At 35.8% G+C, this 26,847-nt stretch overlaps 1 protein-coding gene across 3 annotated transcripts in view; it reads left to right on the top strand.

Moving 5' to 3' along the window:
* The window catches only part of IPO8 (importin 8), a 190,420-nt gene that overhangs the window by 109,126 nt on the left and 54,447 nt on the right, over nt 1-26,847 (top strand). For all 3 annotated transcript variants that reach the window (XM_036759719.1, XM_036759720.1, XM_036759721.1), the window contains exons 10-17: nt 1,394-1,493; nt 5,411-5,487; nt 5,769-5,885; nt 6,908-6,997; nt 14,510-14,675; nt 16,522-16,682; nt 17,653-17,778; nt 22,935-23,001. In XM_036759719.1, the coding sequence (XP_036615614.1) occupies nt 1,394-1,493; nt 5,411-5,487; nt 5,769-5,885; nt 6,908-6,997; nt 14,510-14,675; nt 16,522-16,682; nt 17,653-17,778; nt 22,935-23,001 (904 nt within the window). The remainder of the gene's footprint in view (nt 1-1,393; nt 1,494-5,410; nt 5,488-5,768; nt 5,886-6,907; nt 6,998-14,509; nt 14,676-16,521; nt 16,683-17,652; nt 17,779-22,934; nt 23,002-26,847) is intronic.

The following is a 26,847-nucleotide window of genomic DNA, read 5'->3' as shown; positions in this document are numbered from 1 at the left end:
AAATTGAGACCATTGGTGGTGTCATAGTAAGAGGGCTGGAGCAAGAGTCAGAAGATCTTTCTTTTAGTTTCAGATTTTACCATTTGAATGACCTTGAACAAGTTATTTAACTTTTCTGAATTTTGGTTTCAACATGGACCAAATGATACTGTCTTCCTAGTCTACTTTACTGTGTTGTTAGGAGGATCAAATGTGGTATGTCATGAAAGCACTTTGAAAACTGCTTAACAAATGTATCTATAATTTATATAATAGTGAAGTTTCTTAGAGGGTACTATAATATTTCATGTTCTGTTTGCAAGTTCTTTCCCCTTTTAGATTGTGTGATTCTGTAATTTCAGTTGCAAGTTTTTAATGTTTGGTGTTCATCTTAATGCTAGTATTTAAAGTTATTGCTTTGTGTCACAACTTTAAGGCAGATTCTGAACAAATCCTCATTTTTATATAAATAACTTGGGTAATTGGAAGAGATTTTAAGAACTTAGTTAATGGATGAAATTTTTTTTTCTTAATTTGAAACATTGGACAAATCCATAAAATTTTCTGGATCTTCAATCTGATAACCACAAAAAGTGATTTCGTAAGTGTTCGAGGAAAATTGTTTTTGCTATGCTTTTTGAGATGAAATTCACATCTGCATAGCTGCAGTTATATTAGACTTTTAAAATTTTTTTTTACATTATGCTGTATTGTATCATACTATAAATTTACCCATTTGTTCTACTGAAGGAATGATATTTTCTTGCAAGAGAGAAAAAAGATATTTTTAATTTGTGTAACATTCTTTTTACCTCTCACAATGAAGATAATAAGTTTTTAGTATTTAATTGCAGAGTTGAGGTGATATGTTGCCTCAATTTGACTCAAGTTATAAAAAAAAAATTTTGATACCCTATAGAAGTATGTTTTGCAAGACTCTGGTGCAGTTTTGAGACTCTTTGGCCTTTGGAATCATAGATCTGGAGCTGGCAGGGATATCAGAAACCATCTAGTTCACCCTTTTATTTTTAAATATTGAAACGAGGCCAAGGAAGGTTAAGTAAGGCCAAGGAAGGTTAAGTAACTTTTTCTAGGTGACACAAGGAGCAAATGTCAGAGGTGGGATTTGAAACCAGGTACCCTGTCTAAAGCCAGTGCCCTCTTGGTTTAATTTAATATTTTATATCTCTCTTTAAAAGCCTTTTTACTTTTGTGCCACTTTTTTGAGCCTTTTTTCCTTTGGTCAGTGGATGAATACAAATCCTTTTTCTTCTTTTAGTGAATACAAATGTCTTTTTTTTTTTAAATGGAATCATTGTGGACTAAAGACTTTAAATAAATGTTAAAATGATAATGATACTGCTAAAATGTAGACAAGCCTACATTCTTTTGTTTTGGGTTTCCTTGCTCTTAGAATATATGTGAAGATGTGATTTTCACTGTGATGTGTTATAAAGATGAGGATGAAGAGCTATGGCAAGAGGATCCATATGAATATATACGAATGAAGTTTGGTAATTGAGATGGCTTTGTTTCTCACCTATTGATGTTATTATTAAAATTATTTCAATTTAGAGATCTGTTTAGCTATGCACAAAAAATTGCATTATATAGAATTCATGTTACATATTTTATTACCAAAGTTATATTTGTGTGACAGTGGGCACTGACTTAGCTTAGACTTGGAAACTTTGTGGTGAGAACTTTTTTCTACTGCCTTGCTTAAGACTTTTGCATCCCTACATAGAATAGTCTCTTCTTAATTGAATGGTTCTTTGTTTGGAAGATTCTTATTGGCTTCAACTGTTTTAGAGTGGTGTCAGAGGTTTCTTTTGGTCTGCACCACCCTGAGTAGCTCAGAATCTTTCTTTTTAAAAAATTTAATATTTTATTCCCACCCCACCCCCACCTGCAATCACTTGTAAAAACAATTAACATTCATTTAAAAAAAATTTCGAGTTCCAAATTCTCTCTTGCCCCTCCCTCACCCCCCCCCCCCCACATAGAGAAGACAAGCAATTTGATATGTTATTCATGTACAGTCATACAAAATGTATCTCCAGGTTAGTCATGTTGTGAAAGAAAATACAAACAAAAAACTCCAAGAAAAATAAAGTAAAGAAAAAGTATGCTTCAATCTGCATTCAAACTCCATCAGTTTTTTCTTGGATAGCATTTTTTATCATAAGTTCTATTGCTGAAAATAGCTAAGTCATTCACAGTTGATCATTACATAATATTGCTGTTATTGTATATAATGTTTATCTGGTTTTGCTCATTTCACTTTGCATCAGTTCATGTATGTCTCTCCAGGTTTTCCTGAAATCATCCTGATTGTCATTTCTTATGGCACAATAGTATTCCATCACAATCATATGCAACAGTTTGTTCAGCCATTTCCCAATTAATGGACATCACTTCAATTTCCATTCTTTGCCACCACTAAAAGAGTAGTTCAGAATCTTAACAAGACTTTGTATATTTGAACTTTTTTTTTAATAATGAATTGCCTAGAAATATATTTTGGGGGCCTGGTTGGCTCAAGAGCAGACCCCCATGATATCTACTAGTTATTTTAGATCTGAGCTCTAAACTATGCATTGCACAAGGTGTGCTGAGGATATTCTTTGACAGATCTTTAATTTAGGGTAGTTTCCTTACCAATTGACATTTATGCTAAATTGGTAGGATTTTTTTTTAAACTGTTATAATGCCTTTTTTTGACAAGTGAAGATGTTCTTTTAAAGATAATCTATATAATTTTGAAGGACTTACGATGAAAAATGCTATCTACCTCCAGAGAAAGAACTGATGAAGTGAGAATGCAGATTGAAGCATACTTTTTAAACTTTATCATTCTTGGGATTTTTTGGATTTGTGTTTTCTTTTGCAGTATGTCTCGTGTGAAAATGTTTTGCTTGACTGCACATGCATAATCTGTATCAAACTGCTTACATTCTCAAGGAGTGGGGTGGAGAGGGAGAAAAGAAATTCAGAACTCAAAATTTTAAAAAAGAGTGTTGAAAAATTTTTGTTTACATGTAATTGAGAAAAAATAAAGTCAAACCTCCAAATAATTCAAAGTTATGAAAAATGACCCTTTGATTATGGTCTTTTTTCCTCTTCTTCCCCTTTAAGGCTTAGAGACAGGTAAATATCCTTGTTTCCCCAAGCTTTCTCTCTCTCTTTTGTTCTTGTGTCACTCTTTTTTTGCTGATAAAGATTGAAATGGCTTTTTGAATGACAATCTCTTTTTTACTTTCTTTCCATGATTACTCCTTTGTGAATTTAAAAAAAATTTGATTTTAATAAATGCCAAATAAAATTGGCATTTACTAAATAACAGAAAATAACAGTTGTAAACAAAATTGTGAGTTTCTGTTATGTTTAAGCTTCCTTTATAAAAAGAAAGTAAATTCAGTGTCTGAATTTCAAAGCTCTCTTGCTTGTTTGTATTTCTTTCTGAACTTCCTTCTTTTCATTTTTGTATGTTAGAAAAATGCTTCAGTGGTCCTTTTTGCTCCTTTATCTCTAGCCCTACTATTTCTCTCCCATCCACCCCCAAATTGGGAGGGAAAAAAAGGAAAACTCTTGTTACAAATATGTGTAGTCAAGCAAAATGAATTTCTACATTGGCTGTGTCCAAAATTATATTTCTTATTCTGTCCTGAGACCATCACTTTTCAGATGATCAGGGTGAAGTTAGCATGCATCATCATTGGTCCTCTACAATTATGTCTGGTCATTGTCTTGATCAGAGTTCTTAAGTCTTTCAAAATTACGTGAAACAAAAGAAATTCTATGAAATCTCTCCCCTTTCAATTTCATACCCCCAACTTAAAGACTTTAACAAATAATTTTGTTATTGATGATGAGATTTATCAAGTAATATATTGCTTATGATAGAGATCATTGCCAGATCTTCTCTGTGAAAGGTGAAAATGGTTAGTGGATTTCTGTAAACAGCTAATTCAGCCTGCTTTCTATTCTAGTTATTTCTGCCATGCATTTACAAGTCCAGGTGCTTATCTCTTTGTCTCTGAGTAAAAAATCTTCCTCCAAAACATTTTCTCAGTTATCCTTAGAAATTTCCCAAATTTCATTTGATTTTTGTCAAAGTACATTACAGCCTCTTTTCTCCCATGGCAGTTAATTGGCAGTTTGAGTTTTTTTCTTTCCTGTAGTAAAACTTTTCCAATTTTCTGTGGTCCTTTTAAAGGTATAATATCATCAGTATCCAAAATCTCTTTGGAATGCGCTATTTAAGCTGGGTTAAAACAGTGTATTTATATTGTTAGCATGTATTTGTTTTTTCTCATATGTCCTCACCATATTAATTTATCCTTAGTGATACCATTATTATTCAGCAATGATATCACTAAATTATTTTTTCAAATTATGTATTTAGAAGCTATATGTGAATTTTATGTTATTTGACTGACATTTTGTCAATCATGTTTTAGAAGTATAGATATATACTTATTTTGTCTGAACTTCTGATTTCATCAGTATGGGGCACTCCTGGGTAGAACTTCTTTCCATTAATCTAGAATAGCAACTTGATTTTAATTTAAAGTCATAGAGAGTGGTTTGGGATGCTGAGAGTTTAGGTGATTTACTCATGTTCACAGAGCTAGTATGACTCAAGGGCAGGATTTGAAAGCCTATCTTTCTCTTGCCAGGTCTGGACCTCTCCAGTATACCATAAATATATTACTTATGGTTAAAATTCTTCTTCCTTCTTTATTTCCATTCTTTATGGCTAATTTGTAGTCATCATGATTTTACATAGATTTTTACTTTTAGTTGAGCTAATTGTAGTGAAGAATAATTGGCGTATTTATCAGCTAGGGAGGATTGTGTTTATATTTCTACTATAAATTATAATAATTTGTTTGAAAAAAGCCCTCCAGTGTTCAATAGTGGCTTGCTATAAATGATTGCTTTTGAATTCTACAGATATTTAAATTTTACTTATTTTACATTAAAGACTGAGATCAGTATCTTTACGTACAATAATGGACATTTTCAAATACTTTCAAATTTGTTAGATATTTTCTTATAGAAGGTACCCTAACTGAATGTCTTGTGCCAGAATTCTTTGTAACAAGAATTTTATGACCTTTATTAAATTTCAAGTAAATCTTCATGACTGCTATGCTTCCCTGTTTATGATAATTTTAAGAAATCACTGCAGGTCAGCTTTATAAATAAACATCTGTTGTGTTACAGATTTTTTTTCAGTAAATAGTTACATTTGCACTGAAAGACCTCTGTGTACTTAAATTTTTCTTTATAAAAACAAGTATCTTGTATAGTAGAATAAATTTTACTTTTATTATGTTGTAAATTAAGAAGTAATTGTATAAGGCCTTTAAATCTATAATGAAAAAAGTTATTTTAGTAACAGTTTAATTATCTGAAATCTTAGATGTTTTTGAAGATTATGCATCTCCAACAACAGCAGCTCAGAATCTGTTATATACTGCAGCAAAGAAAAGAAAAGAGGTATGCAATTTATTCATTTTAAAACATTATTCTTTTGGCAAAAGAAAAATATTGTTTGAAGCCAGTTACTTGAGAGTGTTTTTGTATTATTTTGTATTATTTTGTTATATTCCTTAGCACATTGTATCATCTGTATTAGATTTACAAATGTTTAGTAATACTTAGTAATATATTTATTTTTAGAAAATTGCTTTTAAACTTTGGTTTTCGAAAATAATGTTAAAATGAGGAGGCATTTTAGAATTCATGTTGACTAAAATTGATATAATTCTTCTCTTTAGGTGTTGCCCAAAATGATGTCCTTCTGTTATCAAATCCTTACAGAACCGAACTTTGACCCTAGGAAGAAAGATGGAGCATTACATGTGATAGGCTCCCTAGCTGATATTTTATTAAAGGTTAAGATCTTAAATTTAATACTCTTAATATAACATTTAATAGGGTTTTCTCTTATTTTGGTTGGAGGGTGAATAAGATGGTTTGGTAGGTTGAAACTTTTTATAGGGCAAAAGATTCTTTTATTTCTTTTTGAAAAATTATGAGCAATGGTGGCTATATTCTTGTTACTTGGTGTGTTTTTCAACCAAATGTGGTTTGTGGAACACTTTAAAACATGACTTAAAAACAAAAGTCAACCTTTGTCTGACACCTAAGCAGTTTTTAGGGTGAGTATTGATTATCTATGGTGATGGAGCAAATTTGTCAATGAATGTTTATTTTAAACAAGAATTTCAATCTTTCTCTCTATAAATTTTATTTCTTGTGTAATATGTGTCAGGAAGCTGTAAAAATCTATCTTAAGAAATCCAGAAAAGAAGAGTCTTATAGATTGAGAGAAGAAACCTCAGAGACCAATTGGTCTAAGTACCTCATTTTACAAATTTTTAGTAAATTTTCATGGCCACTAAGTCTTTCTTTTTTGCTGCTAATTTTAATAAATCACAGTACATAAACTTTAACAATTGATGAATATTTATTGTATTATAGATGATTTTTCAGTAGGTAGTTACTGATGCCCTCAAAGACTTCTCTTCTTTAATTTCTCCCCATAGGAATTTTATAGTGTGGTATATAGTAAAAGATATTTTGAAAATTATTATGTAGTAGAATAAACACTATTTCTCTATGAAAAAAATCTCAATTTCTTAATGATGTGTATTTGTCTTTCGTTAGGAAATTATTATTCCCAAAAGAAGGGTACTAAAAGAGACTTTCAGCTATGAAATCTAGTGTTTTCTTAAAAAAACTAATTAAATTCATTTGAGATAATATTTAATTTTTAAATTTAAAAATTGTACAATTTGTTTTGATTTCACCAATTGCAACCTAGTATTCATTCACCTAATTGAATCCCTCAAAAGTGGTTCATACAAATAAATATGAAATGGGATGATGGAAGTTATATTTTTCCTTTCTACAGAAAAGTATATTCAAGGACCAAATGGAATTAATGCTGCAGAATCATGTATTTCCACTGTTTTTGTCTAACCTGGGTTACCTCAGAGCAAGAGTAAGTTTATAGTTGTATTTTTGACTTGTTTAGAACCCCCTTCTAAGTGCAGAATGCTGAACTATGTTTCTTTTTCTTTTGAAAGAGTATTTTACTAGGCTTAAAATGTGCTAATTTCAACTCCATTTCATCGTGGTAGTGCTAGATCTAAAATTTGTATCTTAAGACTATTTTCCTAAAATGCATACGTAGACCTGTTCTTCTACTGAGGGATTTTTCAAATATGAAAAGACAAAAATCAAGAGCAAGTAAAAGGTATTATTAGAGGCTTCCAAAACCATAAGCTGGAAAATAATGAGTTTTAATTCTAGCAATTTTAATTTCTTATCTAATTCTAACCATGCTTGCATGACATATCATGCAAGATATGGATATAAAAGTAAGTTAATTATATGCTTATTAATGTCCAATATATTGTTACCGATACAGTATTGCATTAATAAGTGATTACTATTTAGTAACGTAATGCCGTGTTACATATTAGATAAGTGTGAAAACCTTGTTATGATTACCCTTTTTTGAAACTATTATATCATTTTCGTAATTAAGTCTACCAAGCAATTTTTTTTCTAGTTCTCTTAACAATTATTTTATTATTTGATATTTTAGTTTTCAACATTGATTTCCACAAGACTTTGAGTTACAAATTTTCTCCCCATTTCTACCCTCCCTGCTTATATTCGATTGCCCCATTCCCCAGTCAGCCCTCCCTTCTGTCATCACACTCCCCACCATTCCCTTTCCCCTTGCTTTCTTGTAGGGTAGGATAGATTTCTATGCCCCATTCCTTATATATCTTATTTCTCAGTTGCATGCAAAACCAACCTTTTTTTTTTTGAGCATCTGTTTTTAAAACTTTGAATTCCAAATTCTCTCCCTTCTTCCCTTCCCACCCACACTCCCGAAAAAGGCAAGCAATTCAACATAGGCCACACATGTATCATTATGTAAAACACTTCCACAATACTCATGTTGTGAAAGACTAATTATATTTCCCTCCATCCTATCCTGTCCGCTTTATTCAATTTTCTCCCTTCACCCTGTCCCTTTTCAAAAGTGTATGTTTTTTATTACCTCTTCCCCCCATCTGCCCTCCCATCTATCATCTCCCCTTTTTTATCCCCTTCCCCCTACTTTCCTTTGGGGTAAGATATCCAATTGAGTGCATATGTTATTCCTCCTCAGGTCAAATCCGATGAGAGCAAGATTCACTCATTCCCCCTCACCTGCCCCCTCTTCTCTTCCAGCAGAGCTGCTTTTTCTTGCCACTTTTATGTGAGATAATTTACCCTATTCTATCTCTCCCTTTCTCCCTCTCTCAGTATATTCCTTTCTCATCCCTTAATTTGATTTTTTTTTTAGATATCACCCCTTCATATTCAACTCACTCTGTGCCATCTGTATATATATATATGTGTGTGTGTGTGTGTGTGTGTGTGTGTGTGTGTGTATGTATGTATATATGTATAGTCCCTTCAACTTCCTTAATATTGAGAAAGGTCTCATGAATCATACACATCATCTTTCCATGTAGGAATGTAAACAAAACAGTTCAACTTTACTAAGTCCCTTATGATTTCTCTTGTTTACCTTTTCATGCTTCTCTTGATTCTTGTGTTTGAAAGTCAAATTTTCTATTCAGCTCTGGTCTTTTCACTGAGAAAGCTTGAAAGTCCTCTATTTTATTGAAAGTCCGTATTTTGCCTTGGAGCATGATACTCAGTTTTGCTGAGTAAGTGATTCTTGGTTTTAATCCTAGCTCCATTGACCTCTGGAACATCATATTCAAAGCCCTTTGATCCCTTAATGTAGATGCTGCTAGATCTTGTGTTATCCTGATTGTGTTTCCACAATACTCAAATTGTTTCTTTCTGGCTGCTTGCAGTATTTTCTCCTTGACCTGGAAACTCTGGAATTTGGTGACAATATTCCTAGGAGATTTCTTTTTGGGATCTTTTTTCAAGAGGCGATAGGTGGGTTCTTTCCATTTCTATTTTACCCTCTGGCTCTAGGATATCAGGGCAGTTTTCCTTGATAATTTCTTGAAAGATGATGTCCGGGCTGTTTTTTTGATCATGGCTTTCAAGTAGTCCAATAATTTTTAAATTATCTCTCCTGGATCTATTCTCCAGGTCAGTGGTTTTACTTTTCATTTCTGTGGTTCTGTTTTTTTTTTAATTTTAATATTTAATTTATTTAATATATTTAGTTTTCAGCATTGATTTTCACACAAGTTTGAATTACAGATTTTCTCCCCATTTCTACCCTCCCGCCCACTGGAAGATGGTGTATATTCTGGTTGCCCCGTTCCCCAGTCAGCCCTCCCATCTGTCACCCCACTCCCCTCCCATCCCCCTTTCCCTTCTTCTCTTGTAGGGCAAGATAAATTTCTATGCCCCATTGCCCGTGTATCTTATTTCCTAGTTGCGTGCAAAAACTTTTTTTTTTGTTGTTGTTTTGAACATCTATTTTTAAAACTTTGAGTTCCAAATTCTCTTCCCTCTTCCCTCCCCACCCACCCTCCCTAAGAAGGCAAGCAATTCAACATAGGCCACATGCATATCATTATGTAAAACTCTTCCACAGTACTCATGTTGTGAAAGATTAACTATGTTTTGCCCCTTCCTAACCTATCCCCCTTTATTGAATTTCTTCCTTGACCCTGTCCCTTTTTGAAAATGTTTGTCTTTATCTCCTCCCCCTGTCTGCCCTCCCTTCTATCATTCCCCCTTTTTAATCTTCTTCCTCCTTCTTTCCAGTGGGGTAAGATACCCAGTTGAGTGTGTATGGTATTCCCTCCTCAGGTCAAATGTGATGAGAGCAAGATTTCCTCATTCCTCCTCACCTGCCCCCTCTCCCCTTCCTAGAGAACCACTTTTTCTTGCCACTTTTATGCGAGATAATTTACCCCATTCTATGTCTCCCTTTCTCCCTCTCTCAATATATTCCTCTCTTATCCCTTAATTTGATTTTTTTTTAGATATCATCCCTTCGTATTCTACTCACCCTGTGCCCTCTGTCTATATATATACACCTGCATATATATGTACATAGACACATACATGTGTATATGTATGCATACACATGTGTATATGCATATTCCTTTCAGCTACTATGATATTGAGGTCTCATGAATCATGCACATCATCTTTCCATGTAGGAATGTAAACAAAACAGTTCAACTTTACTAAGTCCCTTATGATTTCTCTTTCTTGTTTACCTTTTCATGCTTCTCTTGATTCTTGTGTTTGAAAGTCAAATTTTCTATTCAGCTCTGATCTTTTCATTGAGAAAGCTTGAAAGTCCTCTGTTTTATCGAATGTCCATATTTTACCTTGGAGCAGTATACTCAGTTTTGCTGAGTAGGTGATTCTTGGTTTTAATCCTAGCTCCATTGACCTCTGGAACTTCATATTCCAAGCCCTTCCATCCCTTAATGTGGAAGCTGCTAGATCCTGTGTTATCCTGATTGTTTTTCCACAATATTCAAATTGTTTCTTTCTGGCTGCTTGCAATATTTTCTCCTTGATTTGGGAGCTCTGGAACTTGGTGACAAGGTTCCTAGGAGTTTTCTTTTGGGGATTTTTGAGGAAGCAGTCTGTGGATTCTTTCAATTTCTATTTTACCTTCTTGCTCTAGAATATCAGGGCAGTTCTCCCTGATAATTTCTTGAAAGATGATGTCTGGGCTGTTTTTTTGATCATGGCTTTCAGGTAGTCCAGTGATTTTTAAATTATCTCTCCTGGATATATTTTCTGGGTCAGTGGTTTTTCCAATGAGATATTTCACATTGTCTTCCACTTTTTCATTCCTTTGTTTTATAATATCTTGATTTCTCATAAAGTCCCTAGCTTCCACTTGCTCCAGTCTTAATTTTTAAGGTGGCATTTTCTTCAGCGATCTTTTGGACCTCCTTTTCCATTTGGCTAATTCTGCCTTATAAGGCTTTCTCCTCATTGGCTTTTTGGAGCTCTTTTGCCATTTGGGTTAGTCTATTTTTTTAAGGTGTTATTTTCTTCAGTATTTTTTGGGGTTTCCTTTAGCAAGTTATTGACTTGTTTTTCATGGTTTTCTTGCATCCCTTTCATTTCTCTTCTCAATCTTTCCTCTGCTTCTCTTACTTGGTTTTCCAAATCCTTTTTAAGCTTTTCCATGATCTGATACCAATTCATATTTTTCTTGGAGGCTTTTTTTGTAGGCTCTTTGACTTTTTTGACTTGTTCTGGCTATATGTTTTGATCTTTGTCACCAAAAAAAGATTTTAGAGTCTGAGTCTGAGTCTGTGTCCTTTTTTCACTGCCTGGCTGTGTTTCCAGAGAACTGCTTGACTTTTGAGCTTTTCATCAGGGTATGACTGCTTGTAGAGTAGAGAGTGCTTTGTCCCAAGCTTTAGGGGCTATGCTGCTGTTTTCAGAGCTACTTCTACTCCACTGTCACCGCAAGCTGTGCCATAGCAGTACTCCTGCTCCCCCAAGAATCGCCAACCAGGATTGTGACCCAGATCCAAGCAGGGCAAAGCAAGCCCTGCACTCCTGCTCTGGTTTGCCACTTGATTTCTCCCACTGTGTGAGCCAGGGACTCCGGAAGCAGCTGACACAGGAGCTCCACCGCCTCACCACCTGCGGCACCCCCAGGGCTGGTGGCTGGACCGCTCTCTAACCCGATCTAACAATTTGCCCACTAACCTGCTCCGTGGTCTTTGGTGTTTGTGGGTTGAGAAGTCTGGTAACTGCCACAGCTCTATGATTCATGGCCCTATAGCCTGCTCCAGGTGACTCCCTGTCTGGTCTGTCCTGCCGTGGCCTGAGCTGGGCTGTGCTCCATTCCCAGCACCGTGCAATAGACCCTTCCCAGCGACCATCCAGGTCGTCCGGTTTTGGAGACCTGCTTCCCTGTGCTATTTCGTGGATTCTGCAGCTCTAGAATTTGTTCCAAGCCATTTTTTACAGGTGTTTGGAGCGATTTGGGGGAGAGCTTAAGCAAGTCCCTGCTTTCCAGCTGCCATGTTGGCTCCACCCTCCCAAGCAATTATTTAGAGGAATAAAAAAAAATACAGTACCCAAATTTTCCTTTGTATCCATTTTTAGTAAGTTTTATACTTCATTTTGGTGATATTTTTCCTAGTTTTTCAGACTTTTTTCTAGATTGAATTTTTTAAATGAAAAAAAAATAATACCGGTAATTAAATTAAACCACATAGAAAACAATTTTCAAAAATTAGTTAATATCTTTTAAGTCTATGAAAAAAGAAGTGATCATCACCAGGTACCAGAATGGGTTTGCTAAGGACATGTCATAACAAAGTGAACTTCCCTTTTTTTCTTTTCTTGGTAGGGTTACTAGACTATTAAATTACTCAAATGTTGTAGACATAGTATATTTGGTGTTCTTGTTGATAAGAAGAGAGGTTTGGATTGGATGATATGTAGTTGGGCAGATTAATTCTTTATTCTGGACACAATCAATCCCTATTCCATACATTGTAGTAGTTTCTTAGCTCCATTGTAGAATTTAGTACTACTCCTGTACAGTTACTTTCTATTTTTTATATAGTACTTTTGTAGTTAATCAATTATTTATTAAGCATGTATGTTCCAGTAACTGTGATGAGTGCTGGAAATAAAAAGAAAGACAATAGTGCAACCCCTGCCCTCAAGGGTCTTATATTGTAATTGCAAAAACTCTATGTATTAAAACAGGGCTGTACAACGTTAGGTTTTTATTGAAACAATAGACACTATATTTTGATTTGCCCTTTTAGTGAGAGCTCTGGGGTAGTTAGGCTTAGTTTCCTAAAGCATTTATGTAAATTTCTATGCTTGTAGGTAGATTGCATAAGTTGCACTGCAGGTGGCCCAGGCCACATTTCGGACAGCCCTGGTAGAAAACATAGGCAGTATGTTTGGAAGATAATCTCAGAGAGAAGGCACTAGCAGATTTAAGGTTGGGACTTGGAAAGACTTCCTGAATAAGGTAGAATTTGAGCTGACCTTTGAGGAAAGCCAGGAAATTCAGAAGGTGGAGGAGAGGAGGGAGAACATTCCAGGCATGAGAGAAAAACCATAAAAAAGTCCAGTTAGGAGAAGGAGTGTTGTGTGAGAGGAATAGCTAGAAGACTGGTATTGTTGAATCATAGATTAGGTGGAGGCAAATAAAATGTGAGAATACCAGAAAGGTAGGAAGGGGCGAAGTTGTAGAGGATTTTATATTTGACCCTGGCAGTAGCAAAGAGCCACTGGAGTTTATTGAGTAGTGGTAGTGATGACATTGTTAGACCCATACTTTAGGAAGATTATTTCAAAAGCTGAATAGAAGTTGTATTGGACAGACCTGAAACATATAGGATGATAGAGGGGGCAGTCTACTGGAGAAGAAGGAATAGAATGGAATCAAGGTTACATATAGAGATTTACCTTGGCAAAGAGAAGGGTCACCTCTTTGTAATAAGTATGGGTGAAGGAAGAAATAGTGGGGAAAGACATCTGAATGATGTTCAGGTGGTGGGAAGGAGAGGGAGCTCTTAGGAATGGCTTCAGTTATTTTCGAAGAAGTATAGAGCAAGGTCTTCAGATGAGAGGGTTGTCAATGAATGAATTCTTAGATAAGGGTATGGATAGAACTTCTGAGAGGGGGAAGGATAGATTTCCAGGGAGAATGAAGAATGGAATTAACCTAGGTCAGAATCAGGTTGAAAATTACTTTCTTCCGTCATGATCCCCATACCTAGAAATAAAATCATGAAGCAGATTTTTCAGTGCAAATTGGCCATGGCAGCCTACTTTGGTGTGGAATCCTTAGAGTTTGATTTAGCCACCATTCTCTCCAAGAGTGGTTTGAGGTTTAATCCTTAAATAAAAAGTATCAGTGGAAGTGAAGAGTTGCCAAGAATTTTTAGACAGCTCCATTTTACAGTTTGCTGAAGATGAACATTAACTTTTGGAACTTCTTATAGTGGTGTGACTTGCTCCTTTTATTTGGGGAAACAGATTTAAAACAATATAGTTGCTAGCAGTAAAACATCATAGGTAACCTAAAGTAAGTGGTGTACCTATTTCACAGATAGCAGCAAAAGAGGGTAATACTTGGGAATTGAATCCTTTTCTGCAAAGGGAGGAACCAGGGTAGATCAGGGTGGTGGCCATGATAACCAATGTAGCAGGTGAGCAAGGCTCAGGTGGAACAAAGTAGGGCATAGGGGAATTAGCCTGGGACTGAAAAGCGTATGCAGTTCATCACCAGGAATCTTTTTGTGGCACAACCACTTATAACTAATTTGCTTTAAGACAGATAACCTGTCTACCCTGTCCTATTTAAATAGTTATTGCATCTAGCATTTTGAAAGGACTGAAATTACATTTCTTTAAAGGTATTCTCTAATAGTTCACCAAATAAGACTACCTTTTCCCCTGAACTGTCCCCTTCCCCCAACTAGGTTGTTTTATTGCATAGGTAATTTTCACATATATTACTGATTAATTATAATTGCTTCCCATTTCCTTTCTTATACTACAGTCCTGTTGGGTTCTTCATTCATTCAGCACTTTGAAATTCCATAATGAACTCAACCTAAGAAATGCAGTTGAACTAACAAAAAAAAGCCTAATCGAAGACAAGGAAATGCCTGTCAAGGTGGAGGCTGCAATTGCTCTTCAGTCATTAATTTGTAATCAAGAACAAGGTAAGATCAAAATCTGTTAAATGGTACTTGTCTACCTCTGTTCCCCCTTAAATTATTTTCTTAATATACTTTCTTTTGTCTCCCAAAAGGGTCCCTTGTCTTAGGGTCCAACCTCAGGATTGAGAAATGAATCCTGGTCTCTCATCTTGATAACTCATTGTAGCCAAAGATACCTGAGGAAAAGTTAGGAAAACTTTGAGCCTGTAGGATGTTAGAATGAATTTTGTGTTTGTTGTGGTGGAACATGCTATTCAGTGCTTCCATGGAGTATGTTGTGGAAAGAATACTGGGTTGTGGGGCAGGAGACCTGAATTCTAGCCTCAGCCGTGCCATTAATTAGCTGTGTTACCTAGGTTAAGTGACTTTATCTCTCTGGACTACATTTTTCTTATTTGTGAAATGAAGAAGTTGGCATATATAATCTCTAAGGAATCCTTCAGTTCTAAAATTCAGTTATTATTTAATTACACAGTTTCAGAGCTAGAAGACCACCTCGTCTAATCCATACTTGAACAAACATCCTCTACAATACACCCAACAAAAAGTCATCTAATTTTTGTTTGAAGAGCTTCAGGCTAGGGTAGCTGATCCCTTGAGGCAGCTTCTTCCACTTTTGGTTACTTTTAATTATTAGGAAGATTTTCCTTATATCAGGGCCATTTTTTCGTTTTTATGAAATGTCTACTCTTTGCTCCAGGTTTTTCTATCTGGATCTAAGCAGAACAAGTCTCCTCCTTCCATGTAGAAGATTTTCAGATATGTAAAAGCTACTATCATGTGCCCCTTGAGTCTTTTATTCTCTGTACTAAACTTCTCTTCAGCCAGTTGTCATATGCTATGATCTCAGGATTTCCACTGTGGTCACTCTCCTTTGGATACTCTTTATCCTATTGATGTTTCTTAAAATTTGGTGCCTAGAACTAAATTTATTTCTCCAAATGAGCTCTAGCCAGGGCAGGGCACAGAGGGAGTATTGCTTCCCAAGTCTTTAACAAACTAGGGGTGAATAACAACAACAACAAGACCACATTTTTGGCTCTTATATCCAAACTGTTGACTTATTTTGTCAAGATCTTTGTCAGATGAGCTGCTCTCTATTATGTAGACTTGAAGATGATTTTTTTAATCTAAGCGTAAGATTTTACATTTATGTTTATTAAATTTCATACTGGATTTCATTCAGCCCAGTTTTCTGTCTTGTTAAGATCTTTTTGGATTCTGATTCTGCCATCCTCACTGTGTTAGCTGTCCCTTCCAGTATGATTTTTTGATATCTCTAGATAGTGAATGGCATATTTAAAGAAAGAGAAGAGAACTCTTAAAAAATAGATGAATGCTTATTGTTCCATTTGTAAGAAACCTTTGAAATCAACTTCAACTTTATACATTTTCTGCCTTATCTATTTAAAGGCACTAGAATCTAGCTTTGGCCCCTTTACTGATGTTAGCTGTGGGGCATTGACTTAGTGTTGGGCTAGAACTACGGAGAAAGGTGGTAGTAAGATTGGTAGAGAAAATCCTTAATAATTTGAAATAAGGATATGCTGATATTGTGTTGTATACATACATACTGTTGCCAGAACATCCATATTCTTCCTTCTCTAATTTACATCCCTGTCTCCCCCCAGTTGATTATTGGAGTGTGCTGGTAAACATAACTTGGAAAGCATAATGAAAATTTCATCTAGTTACTGTTTTTCTGTTTGAATCTAGAAGTGTAATATTCTTAGTATATACTTTGAAATAAAATTAATGTTTCTGTTTGCTTCACGACTAATAACTTTGCCTCATCCTCCTTTTGAATTTTTTGATTTTACTAATTTTGTTTGTTGTCTAATTGAATTAGCCAAAGAGTATGTGAAGCCACATGTGAGGCCCGTCATGCAGGAACTATTACACATTGTTAGAGAGACAGAAAATGATGATGTTACTAACGTTATCCAGAAGATGATCTGTGAGTACAGTCAAGAGGTGGCTACTTTCGCTGTGGACATGACCCAGCATTTGGTAAGATAGCAGAACTCCACTCAAGACTAAAAGCAAGAACCTGATTTTCTATTGTTTTAGAATAAGCCCTGCTAAATATGAATAAAGTTCCTAAATTTGTAGTTTAGTCATAGCTGTGGATGTAATTGAATGAGAAACAAAGTCACTATAGAAATGATTGCTTGGTATAGTGTTAACCTCTCATGTCAGGATCTTTTTCTCTAACTTGCAAGGTTTCCAGTTTTAAACAGATAGTTTATAGAACTAGAATTGGAATGCTGTGTTGTACCCTCATTGTGCTGGAAAATGATGCCATTTTTTTTCTAATGTTAGGCTAAATTAGTCTTGTGTTTTTTTATGATTTTGAAATTTTTTACTACCCTTGTAATAAAATTTTGAAATTACGTATTCATTAAGCTTCTAGACCTTCCCAATGACTACTTGATTTGGAGGGGCTTTTATGTAACACTAAAATAAGTTGGGTTTTTTTTTTAAAGAAATAAAGACTATCATAAATTCTGGCATTGTTTAAAATGTTTGTAAATGACATTAATTGCTATTAACTTCATTATTTGGGGCTGATTATTAAGTTTGTGGATAATCGCAAATTCATTTATTTCTCCTCCATTTCCACTACGTTCCTTGCTTTTTCTGTACTTACTCACTCTTGTGGAAGCTTTAAAAAGTTTAAAGTTCATTTCTTAACTCTGGTTAATGTTTTGGGTGAAAGAAGTTTTGTTTTTGTTTGTAGTATTTGTTTTTCATAGAGTGCTGATATTCCCTATGGATACAGATAATAAAATATTGGCCACATTTAAAATCTGATAGGTTGCTGTAACTATAGGAAACAGTATGGTTCGATGGACAGAGTCTAGACTTAACATTTTGAAGAGTACTTCCTCATGTGTCTTCATATAACAGATGTCTTTTATATGTAATCTTTTACAAGAAAAATATTAAAATAGTAACTAAATATATTTTTACTTTACAGGCTGAGATATTTGGCAAAGTTCTTCATAGTGATGAATATGAAGAAGTAGAGGACAAAACTGTTATGGCTATGGGAATTTTACATACAATTGACACTATTTTGACAGTTGTGGAAGATCATAAAGAGGTGTGTTTTCTCAAATCAAATTTAAATCATTTTGTTTTATTACTATGTTAAAATTTTACATAAATTGAAAGAAGAGATAAAAATGTTAATAAGAATGTACATTAAATTCAGAACCTTATTTTAATATTAGATCTTCCCAAGATTTCTCTCAGATAAAATTTGTGTTCATAGAAGAGTAGTAGTGTACTTTAAAAAACAAAAACAAGAGGAATAAAGATCAGTTACAAATTATTTTCATTTGTTTTCACTTTTGAAATAATGATTTGGCCTGTTTATATGCTGAAGTCCCATCTAATACTTATTAAAACAAATTGTAAGCAAATAGGACAAATAGAATTCAATGGTTGTTTTAGTCTCTTGATAAGGTCTTCTCTTTGTGATGCCATTCAAACAATAAATATTTATTAAGTGCCTACTATGTGCAGGCACTCTGCTTATGTTCTGATGATACAAAGAAATGTAAAAGATAGTCCTCTGCTTTCAAATACTCTCAGTCTAATGGGAGGGACAACTTGCTAACAACTATGTACAAATAAATGATAATTTAGAAATAATCAGCAGAGGAAAAGTCAGTAGAATTAAGAGGAATACGGAAAGGTTTCCTGTAGAAAGTATGATTTTAGCTGGAACTTGAAGGAAGCCAGGGGAGCCAGGAGGTGGTGATGGGTGGGGGGAGAGCATTCCACTTGTATTGGACAGCCAGTCAAAATACCTATAGTTAGAAAATGGAGGCCATTGTCATCAGATTGCAGAATACATGGAATTGAGGTGTGATGTGTAAGAAGACTGGAAAGATTGGGGTAGACTAGGTTATATTTGTTCCTATAGGTGATAGGAGACCATTGAAATTTATTGAGTAGGGGCTCAGAGTCGAAGATGGTGACTGGAAAGTAGGGACTAGCATGAGCTCCCCGCCAAGTCCTTCCAAAAACCTATAAAAAATGGCTCTGAACCAATTCTAGAACTGCAGAACCCACAAAATAGCAGAGGGAAGCAGGGCTCCAGCCCAGGACAGCCTGGATGGTTGCTGGATGAGGTCTATCCCGCATGGAGCTGGGAGTGGAACAGAGCCCAGCATGGGCCGCGTGGACCAACCAGACCAGGAGCCGGGCAGAGCGGGCCCTAGTGCCCTAAATCAGTGAGCTGCAGCAGTTACCAGACTTCTCAAACTACAAACACCAAAGACAGCAGAGAAGGTTAGTGGGAAAACCTGCTGGGGACAGGGTGATAGAGTTCCTGGTTCAGCTACCGCCCCAGGGTCAGCAGAGGTGGGGCAGTTACAGAACTACAGCTGCAGTTGCTTTTGGCCCAGGCCCACCTGGTGGGAGGAATTAAGTGGCAGATCAGAGCAGGAGTGCAGAGCCTGCTGAAGATCTGAGTCCAGTCCAGGTTGGGGATTCTTGGGGAAGGAGGAGTGCTGGTGTGGCAGAGCTGGCACATCCCCTCAAGTCTGGAACAAAGTACTCTTTATTCTACAAGCAGTCATACCCTGCTGAAAAACTCAAGGGTCAAGTAAGTTGACTGGAACATGGCCAGGCAGTGAAAATGCACCCAGATTCAGTTTCAGACTTTGGAATCTTTCTTTGATGACAAAGAAGACCAAACCATAAAGCCAGAAGAAGTCAACAAAGTCAAAGAGCCTACAACAAAAGCCTCCAAGAAAAACATGAACTGGTCTCAGGCCATGGAAGAGCTCAAAAAGGATTTGGAAAAGCAAGTTAGAGAAGTAGAGGAAAAATTGGGAAGAGAAATGAGAAGGATGCAAGAAAACCATGAAAAACAAGTCAATGACTTGCTAAAGGAGACCCAAAAAAATACTGAAAAATATACTGAAGAAAACACCACCTTAAAAAATAGACTAACTCAAATGGCAAAAGAGCTCCAAAAAGCCAATGAGGAGAAGAATGCTTTGAAAGGCAGAATTAGCGAAATGGAAAAGGAGGTCCAAAAGACCACTGAAGAAAATACTACCTTAAAAATTAGATTGGAGCAAGTGGAAGCTAGTTACTTGATGAGAAATCAAGATACTATAAAACAGAAGCAAAGGAATGAAAAAATGGAAGACAATGTGAAATATCTCATTGGAAAAACCACTGACCTGGAAAATAGATCCAGGAGAGAGAATTTAAAAATTATTGGACTACCTGAAAGCCATGATCAAAAAAAGAGCCTAAATATCATCTTTCAAGAAATTATCAAGGAGAACTGCCTTGATATTCTAGAGCCACAGGGCAAAATAGAAATTGAAAGAATCCACGCATCGCCTCCTCAAATAGATCCCAAAAAGAAATCTCCTAGGAATATTGTTGCCAAATTCCAGAGCTCCCAGATCAAGGAGAAAATACTGCAAGCAGCCAGAAAGAAACAATTTGAGTATTGTGGAGACACAATCAGAATAACCTAAGATCTAGCAACTTCTACATTAAGAGATTGAAGGGCTTGGAATATGATATTCCAGAGGTCAATGGAGCTAGGATTAAAACCCCGAATCACCTACCCAGCAAAACTGAGTATCATGCTCCAAGGCAAAATATGAATTTTCAATAAAATAGAGGACTTTCAAGCTTTCTCAGTGAAAAGACCAGAGCTGAATAGAAAATTTGACTTTCAAACACAAGAATCAAGAGAAGCATGAAAAGGTAATCAAGCAAAAGAACAAGAAAAAGAAAGCACAAGGGACTTACTAAAGTTGAACTGTTTTGTTTACATTCCTACATGGAAAGATGATGTGTATGATTCATGAGACCTCATTATCATAGTAGCTGAAAGGAATATGCATATATATATATAAAAAAAAATATATATATATATATATAAATATATATATATAAATATATATATAAATATATATATGTGTGTATGTATATATATGTGTGTGTGTATGTATATGTGCATGTGTGTGTGTATATATATATATATAGAGAGAGAGAGAGAGAGAGAGAGAATGAGAGAAGGCACAGGGTGAGTTGAAGATGAAGGGATGATATCTAAAAGAAATAAAATCAAGTTAAGGGGTGAGAAAGGATTATATTGAGAGAGGGAGAAAGGGAGAGATAATCGAATGGGATGAATTATCTCACATAAAAGTGGCAAGAAAAAGCAGTTCTGTAGGAAGGGAAGAGGGAGCAGGTGAGGGGGAATGAGTGAATCTTGCTCTCGGATTTGACCTGAAGAGGGAGTACCATACATACTCATTTGGGTATCTTACCCCACAGGAAAGAAGGAGGAAGAAGATAAAAAAGGGGGGATGATAGAAGGGAGGGCAGATGGGGGAGGAGATAATCAAAAACAAACACTTTCAAAAAGGGACAGGGTCAAGGGAGAAAATTGAATAAAGGGGGATAGGTTAGGAAGGGGCAAAATATGGTTAGTCTTTCACAACATGAGTAATGTGGAAGGGTTTTACATAATGATATGCTTGTGGCCTATGTTGAATTGCTTGACTTCTTGGGGAGGGTGGGTGGAAAGGGAAGAGGGGAGAGAATTTGGAACTCAAAGTTTTAAAAACAGATGTTCAAAAACAACAAAAAAAAGTTTTTGCATGCAACTAGAAAATAAGATACACAGGCAATGGGGCTTAGAAATTTATCTTGCCCTACAAGAAAGGAAGGGAAAAGGGGATGGTAGGGGAGTGGGGTGACAGAAAGGGGGGCTGACTGGGGAACAGGGCAACCAGAATATATGCCGTCTTGGAGTGTGGGGGAGGTTAGAAATGGGGAGAAAATTTGTAATTCAAACTCTTGTGAAAATCGATGCTGAAAACTAAATATATTCAATAAATTAAATTTTAAAAAAAGATGAAAGGATAAAAAAAAATAAAATAAAAAAAAGAAATTTATTGAGTAGGGGAGATGACGTGGTCAGAGCTTTAGGAAGATCACATTGGAGTGGAAGATGGAGTTCAGTATAAAGAAATTTGAGGCCTGCAGACCAGTCAGCAGGCTGTGGCCATAGTCCAGGTGTGAAATGATAAGGACCTTCACCTGGATGGTGGAGGAGAGGAGAGAAGGGGGAATATGGGAGAGATATAAGAAGGTAAAATTGACTGGCCTTGGCAATAAAATTTATATAGGCGATGAAGAAGAGTGAGGAGTCAAGGATTGCTGAGAACATGATGGTATCCTCTATAGTAATAGAGAAGTTTGGTGATTCATTATTTTATGTTTTTCCTTACTGAAAGTATATATGATATATGATAGGTATCGTATTTCTTACTTTTCCAGTTGGTGGGTGAGGGGAGGGGGAGAATTTGGAACGGAAAATAAACATTTTAACAAATTAAAAAAAATGAAATCTGGAAAAAATTATATTTAAACCGTTTTAAAAGATACTCAGTCTTTCCAAAATTTATTACCCTGAATAACACAAGAATTTATATGTTTTGAATGTCAATCATCCAGTTCAAGTCCCCTCGTTTTAAAGTTTTTTTTGATGTCTTTTGATTTTACATTACTTTCATTTCTAGATACATATTTTTCTTCCTCTCCTCAAAGAGCCATCCATTGTTACAAGGAATAAAAAAGAGGAGAAAAAGCAGTTGAACAAAACTAAGATATCACCTTTGTTTGACAGTATATGTAGAGTTTCATACCCATAGTTCCTTACCTCTGCCAGAAAAAAAAAGAGGGTGCATTTTATTCTTTCTTCTTCAGAGCCCAATTGGGTTTAGAATAGGGTTTAATTTCACTTTTGTTTTGTTCTTTTCATTTATGTTGTTGTCATTGCAGATATTGTTTTCCGTTTTCTAATTTCTTCATTTTGCATTAATTCATATATCTTCTTATGCTTCTCTGTAGTTTTCATAGTTACCACTTCTTCCTGAGCAGTAATATTCCATTGCATCCACATATCATAAAGTATTTAGCTATTCTCTAATCACTAGCAAGCCTCCTCATTTTATAGGTGAGGAAATTGAGGCCCAGAGAATTTATAGAACCTAGTTCTATGCCTTTCTAGTCCAGAGTTATTGAAATTTTAACTGTTAGAAAGGGAATATTAATAAGATCTTTTTTGGGGGGGAAGGGTGGGGGATCCTAAAGGACGATGCACATATTAGGCATAGATCAGTTATATCTGTACATTCTGTAAGTATATTTATGTTCATGAGCATACCCATATGCAAATTGTAAAATACATTATTTTATTATTCCTTTTAGATAACTCAGCAGTTGGAGTGCATTTGTCTTCGGATCATTGGTCTTGTTTTGCAAAGGCATGTGATAGGTATGTTCAAGGATTGCATAAAAGAAGTTAGATTCTTTATATACTTGGGAAGCTCTTCTGAATTCTGTTTTTGAATTTAACATAATACATTTTATGTACCTTTTTATTAGTCTCATTCTTTCAACAAAAGGAAATTTGTTCTCCATTCAATTTCCTAATCGCTTTTCTGATTGGATCTCTGATATTAAAATATACCTTGCCATTTAAAGGTAATAGGATAACATATTAATTGAAGTAATTGTAAAATTTGAGTGAAATTTTTAGACACATTTTAATAGACTTACATGTTTAGATTGAAAGTAACTGTCATAAGGATTCAAAAACTGTGAGAGACTAGATGCCAGACACATTTCTTTCCAGCTCTGTGAAAATGAACTATTTGCTTGGTTGCTTTATTGGCAGACAAGAACTTTTTAACTTGCCTTTGTGTCTGTCTGAATAAACGCAGGAGTTCTTGCTGGATTTTATGAGTTGGAATTTTGGAGGGTAGACTATTTTACCATAGAATCAGGGACACAGATGAGATGTTCTAAGGAAATTAGTCTTTAGCTAATGAAATATAAGAGTAGGGCAAGGGTTTAGGAAAACAGGAGTGTCAATTGCCTGTTTTTCAGTAATCGTGATATAGATTAGATTCCAAGTCTTAACTATTCTAAAAAACAGAACAATACAAAATCTTATTAGCCCTCTACTTTGTTTTCTCACTTGTGGCTCAGGCTTTTATAAACTGATTTCTAATTTTGCTGTTCTACTGCTATAACTCTTTCTGAAATTACCAATAATCTTTTAATTGCCAAGTCTGATTACTTTTTCTCCATCCTAATCCTTCTAGACCTCTTTAGATAGGTAAGTAGCTAGCTAGCTAGAGAATTTGTTAAATGCTTACTTTATGTCAGGCACTCTGCTAGACTCTGGGAATACAAATAAATTTAAAAAGACAACACCTAAAAGGGAACTGAAAAGTGGATCTGAGGTGTCGTGGGCTCATCTAAGTCTGAAGAGAGCAATATGACTGTCATTGATTGCTTCCTCAAATAGAAATTTGGGAAGAAACTCTTAGAGGAAGAGGCTGTAAGAATGGATGCATTGCCAGTGTAAAAAGGCCACCAATGCAGAGATGGAAAGGTTGTCTGGAGAGTCATGGATTGGTCTGAGTTTGAACAGAGCATAAATGATGTCTGGGGTTGGTGTTTCCTTAAATGAAGTGTTGGAGAGGAACTCCTTGCTCTCTGGATTTCTGGTTTATTTCTTAGATCTCCATCGTCCTGTCTGATTGTTCCTTTAGTCTTTCTTTGCTAGTTCATTACCTATATCACTTGTTCCCACTATGGATGTAACTCAGGGCTCAGCCCTGGGTCTCCTTCTCTTCTCCTTCTGTATCTCTCATTTGGTGCTCACATAAGCTCCCATGGCTTTAATTACCATCTCTATCTAGATACCAATGTATTGTATATGTAACCCCATACATACATAATCTGCATACATCTATGTATGTATATACATATATATTCTATACATGTATACATACATAAAGATATACCACTATCAACATTAACAGCTGACCAACTGCCACCAAGTAGATAAATATAAGAACCCTAGGTGTGGCATCACCTCCCACAACACTGGTCCTGTTTTTAAGCCCAGTTGTCACAGCCATCATCCTAGGAACTGGTTTTTATGTAAAAGGAGCTAATCATCCCCAACAATTTCTACCCACAGTGCAGGGAAGTAAGGCCAGCTAAAGCAGCAGGTAGAGAAGGGAGGCAACAAGTGCCAGGCAAATCAAACCATCACTACTATGTTGACCGCTGTTTCCACTCAGACCCTGTTGGAGATATCCTAGGATCCTGAGCTCAAGAGCCTTGGAAATTACAATGTACTCCAAACTACCAGACCTACTTCCAGTCCAGGCCCTGCTGGCACCATTGAGAGGAGAAATCCTTGTGGAAAAGGGGCCCATCTTTCTTAACACTACTACAAAAAACTGCTGACCCTTCAACACCAGAAAGCACATAGGCATAGGACCCCTGGGAATAGCAGCCCCAGTTCCACCTCATCCCCCCCCCCCCCTCCCCCGCCCCAGTCCATTGGTCCTGCTTCAATCCCATTCCTCATAGCAATCACCTAGGGAGACAACTCTTTTAGGGAATGGGCCATCCATCTCCATCAACTGCCGACCAGTTGCCACCCACAGGGTAGTCAAGCCAACCTAGCTGAAGCAGCAAGGCATTCTGAGGAAGAAACAGGAACCAGCATGTGCCAGGCAAATCAAAACACCACTACCACCCTAACCACCATCTCTCTTCATACTCCTGTGGAAACACCCCAGGACCCTGAATCCAAGAGCCTTTGGAGAAGTGATGATTTCTTGCCCAGTGGTTACAGCCATTAACCAGGGAAGCAACTCCTGTGGAGAAGAAGCCTGGCAATTGGTCCTGCAGCCACAGCTACTGAAGATCTATAAAAAAAAGTTCTTGTTACCGAAGTTGTTGGTGTTGTCAAATGGTTCAATATCAGAAACTGGTATGATTTTTTTTTTCAGTAGAATTAACATTAAAAAAAGGCATTATGATATACTTTGCCACTGTACCCTAGGGACCACGAAACCTTTCCATCTGATTTGAAGTGGAAATCTTCTGTGTATGTTGTCTCCCCCATTAGAATGGGAGTTCCTTGAGAGCAAAGACTGCCTTACTTTTCTTTTTTGTGTTTCCAGTGCTTAGCCCATTGTTTTGTACATAGTAAGGACTTAACAGATAGTTCATTCATTTATTCACTCACTCACTCATTCATTCATTAATTTCTTCATTCATATATCCATGCCTAAATGTCTCCTGAGTTCCAGTCATACAATTCAAACTGGTTGTTCATCAGGCATCTTGAACTCAGCATGTTCAAATCAGAATTCACTTTTCTCCTCAAACCCAGCCCTTTTATAGACTTAGCAATTTATGTCAATCTCACCACTGTCCAGATTTGAAACTCTGGTATTATTTTAACTCTTTTTTCCCCTTCATTTTCCATATGCTAAATCTTGTCATTTCTACTTGTGTAACATCTTTTACATCTTCTTCCTGCTTCTACTCATTACTTAATGACCTTATTACCTGCTGCCCTTGCTATTGTAATAGCCTCCAAATTGCTCCTTTCCCCATTCGATTCTATCTTCTATATAATTGCCAAAATGATTTTTTTTTAAAGTGCAGTTTTTTCTACTGTACTAATTTTTCTACTGAATAATCTTCAGTGGCTTCCTGTTACCTTTAAGATCAATATAAAATTCTCATCTTGGTTTTTTACAGTCCAATCTCCTCCTACCTTTTGTTATTCATTATTTCCTTTCCTGCTCTCTGTGGTCCGGCCAGATTGACTTTGCTGAACCTCACAAATGATATGCTGTCTCCCATCTCCATTCCTTTGCACTAGCTGTTGCCTGTGTCTGGAATGCACATTCTTACTACCTCTACTACTGTTCTCTTACCAAATAGTCAGAATGGAATATTTGTTAGTTTTTAACAGCCTTCCAAATAATTTTGAAAGTCTGGGCACTCATAACTCAACTAATTAATTAATGTGATTTGGTCTCTCCTACTGTCCACCTAGTTATTTGGGTCATTTAAAAGTACTTTTTATTTCAATCTTAACACCAAATAAAACAAACATTTCTAATAACAGCAGCAATAATAACATCTAGTATTTATATTGTGCTAAGAGCTTTAAAAATATTATCTTATTTGATCCTCACAACAACCCTGCGAGATAGGTACTATTATTATTCTCAGTTATTATTCCCATTCCCACACTTGAGGAAACTATATCAAACAAAGAAGCTACATAACATGCTCA

This window comes from Trichosurus vulpecula, chromosome 5, assembly GCF_011100635.1.
Source record: "Trichosurus vulpecula isolate mTriVul1 chromosome 5, mTriVul1.pri, whole genome shotgun sequence".
Lineage (NCBI taxonomy): Eukaryota > Metazoa > Chordata > Mammalia > Diprotodontia > Phalangeridae > Trichosurus > Trichosurus vulpecula.
This window is presented reverse-complemented; position numbering and strand designations above follow the sequence as displayed.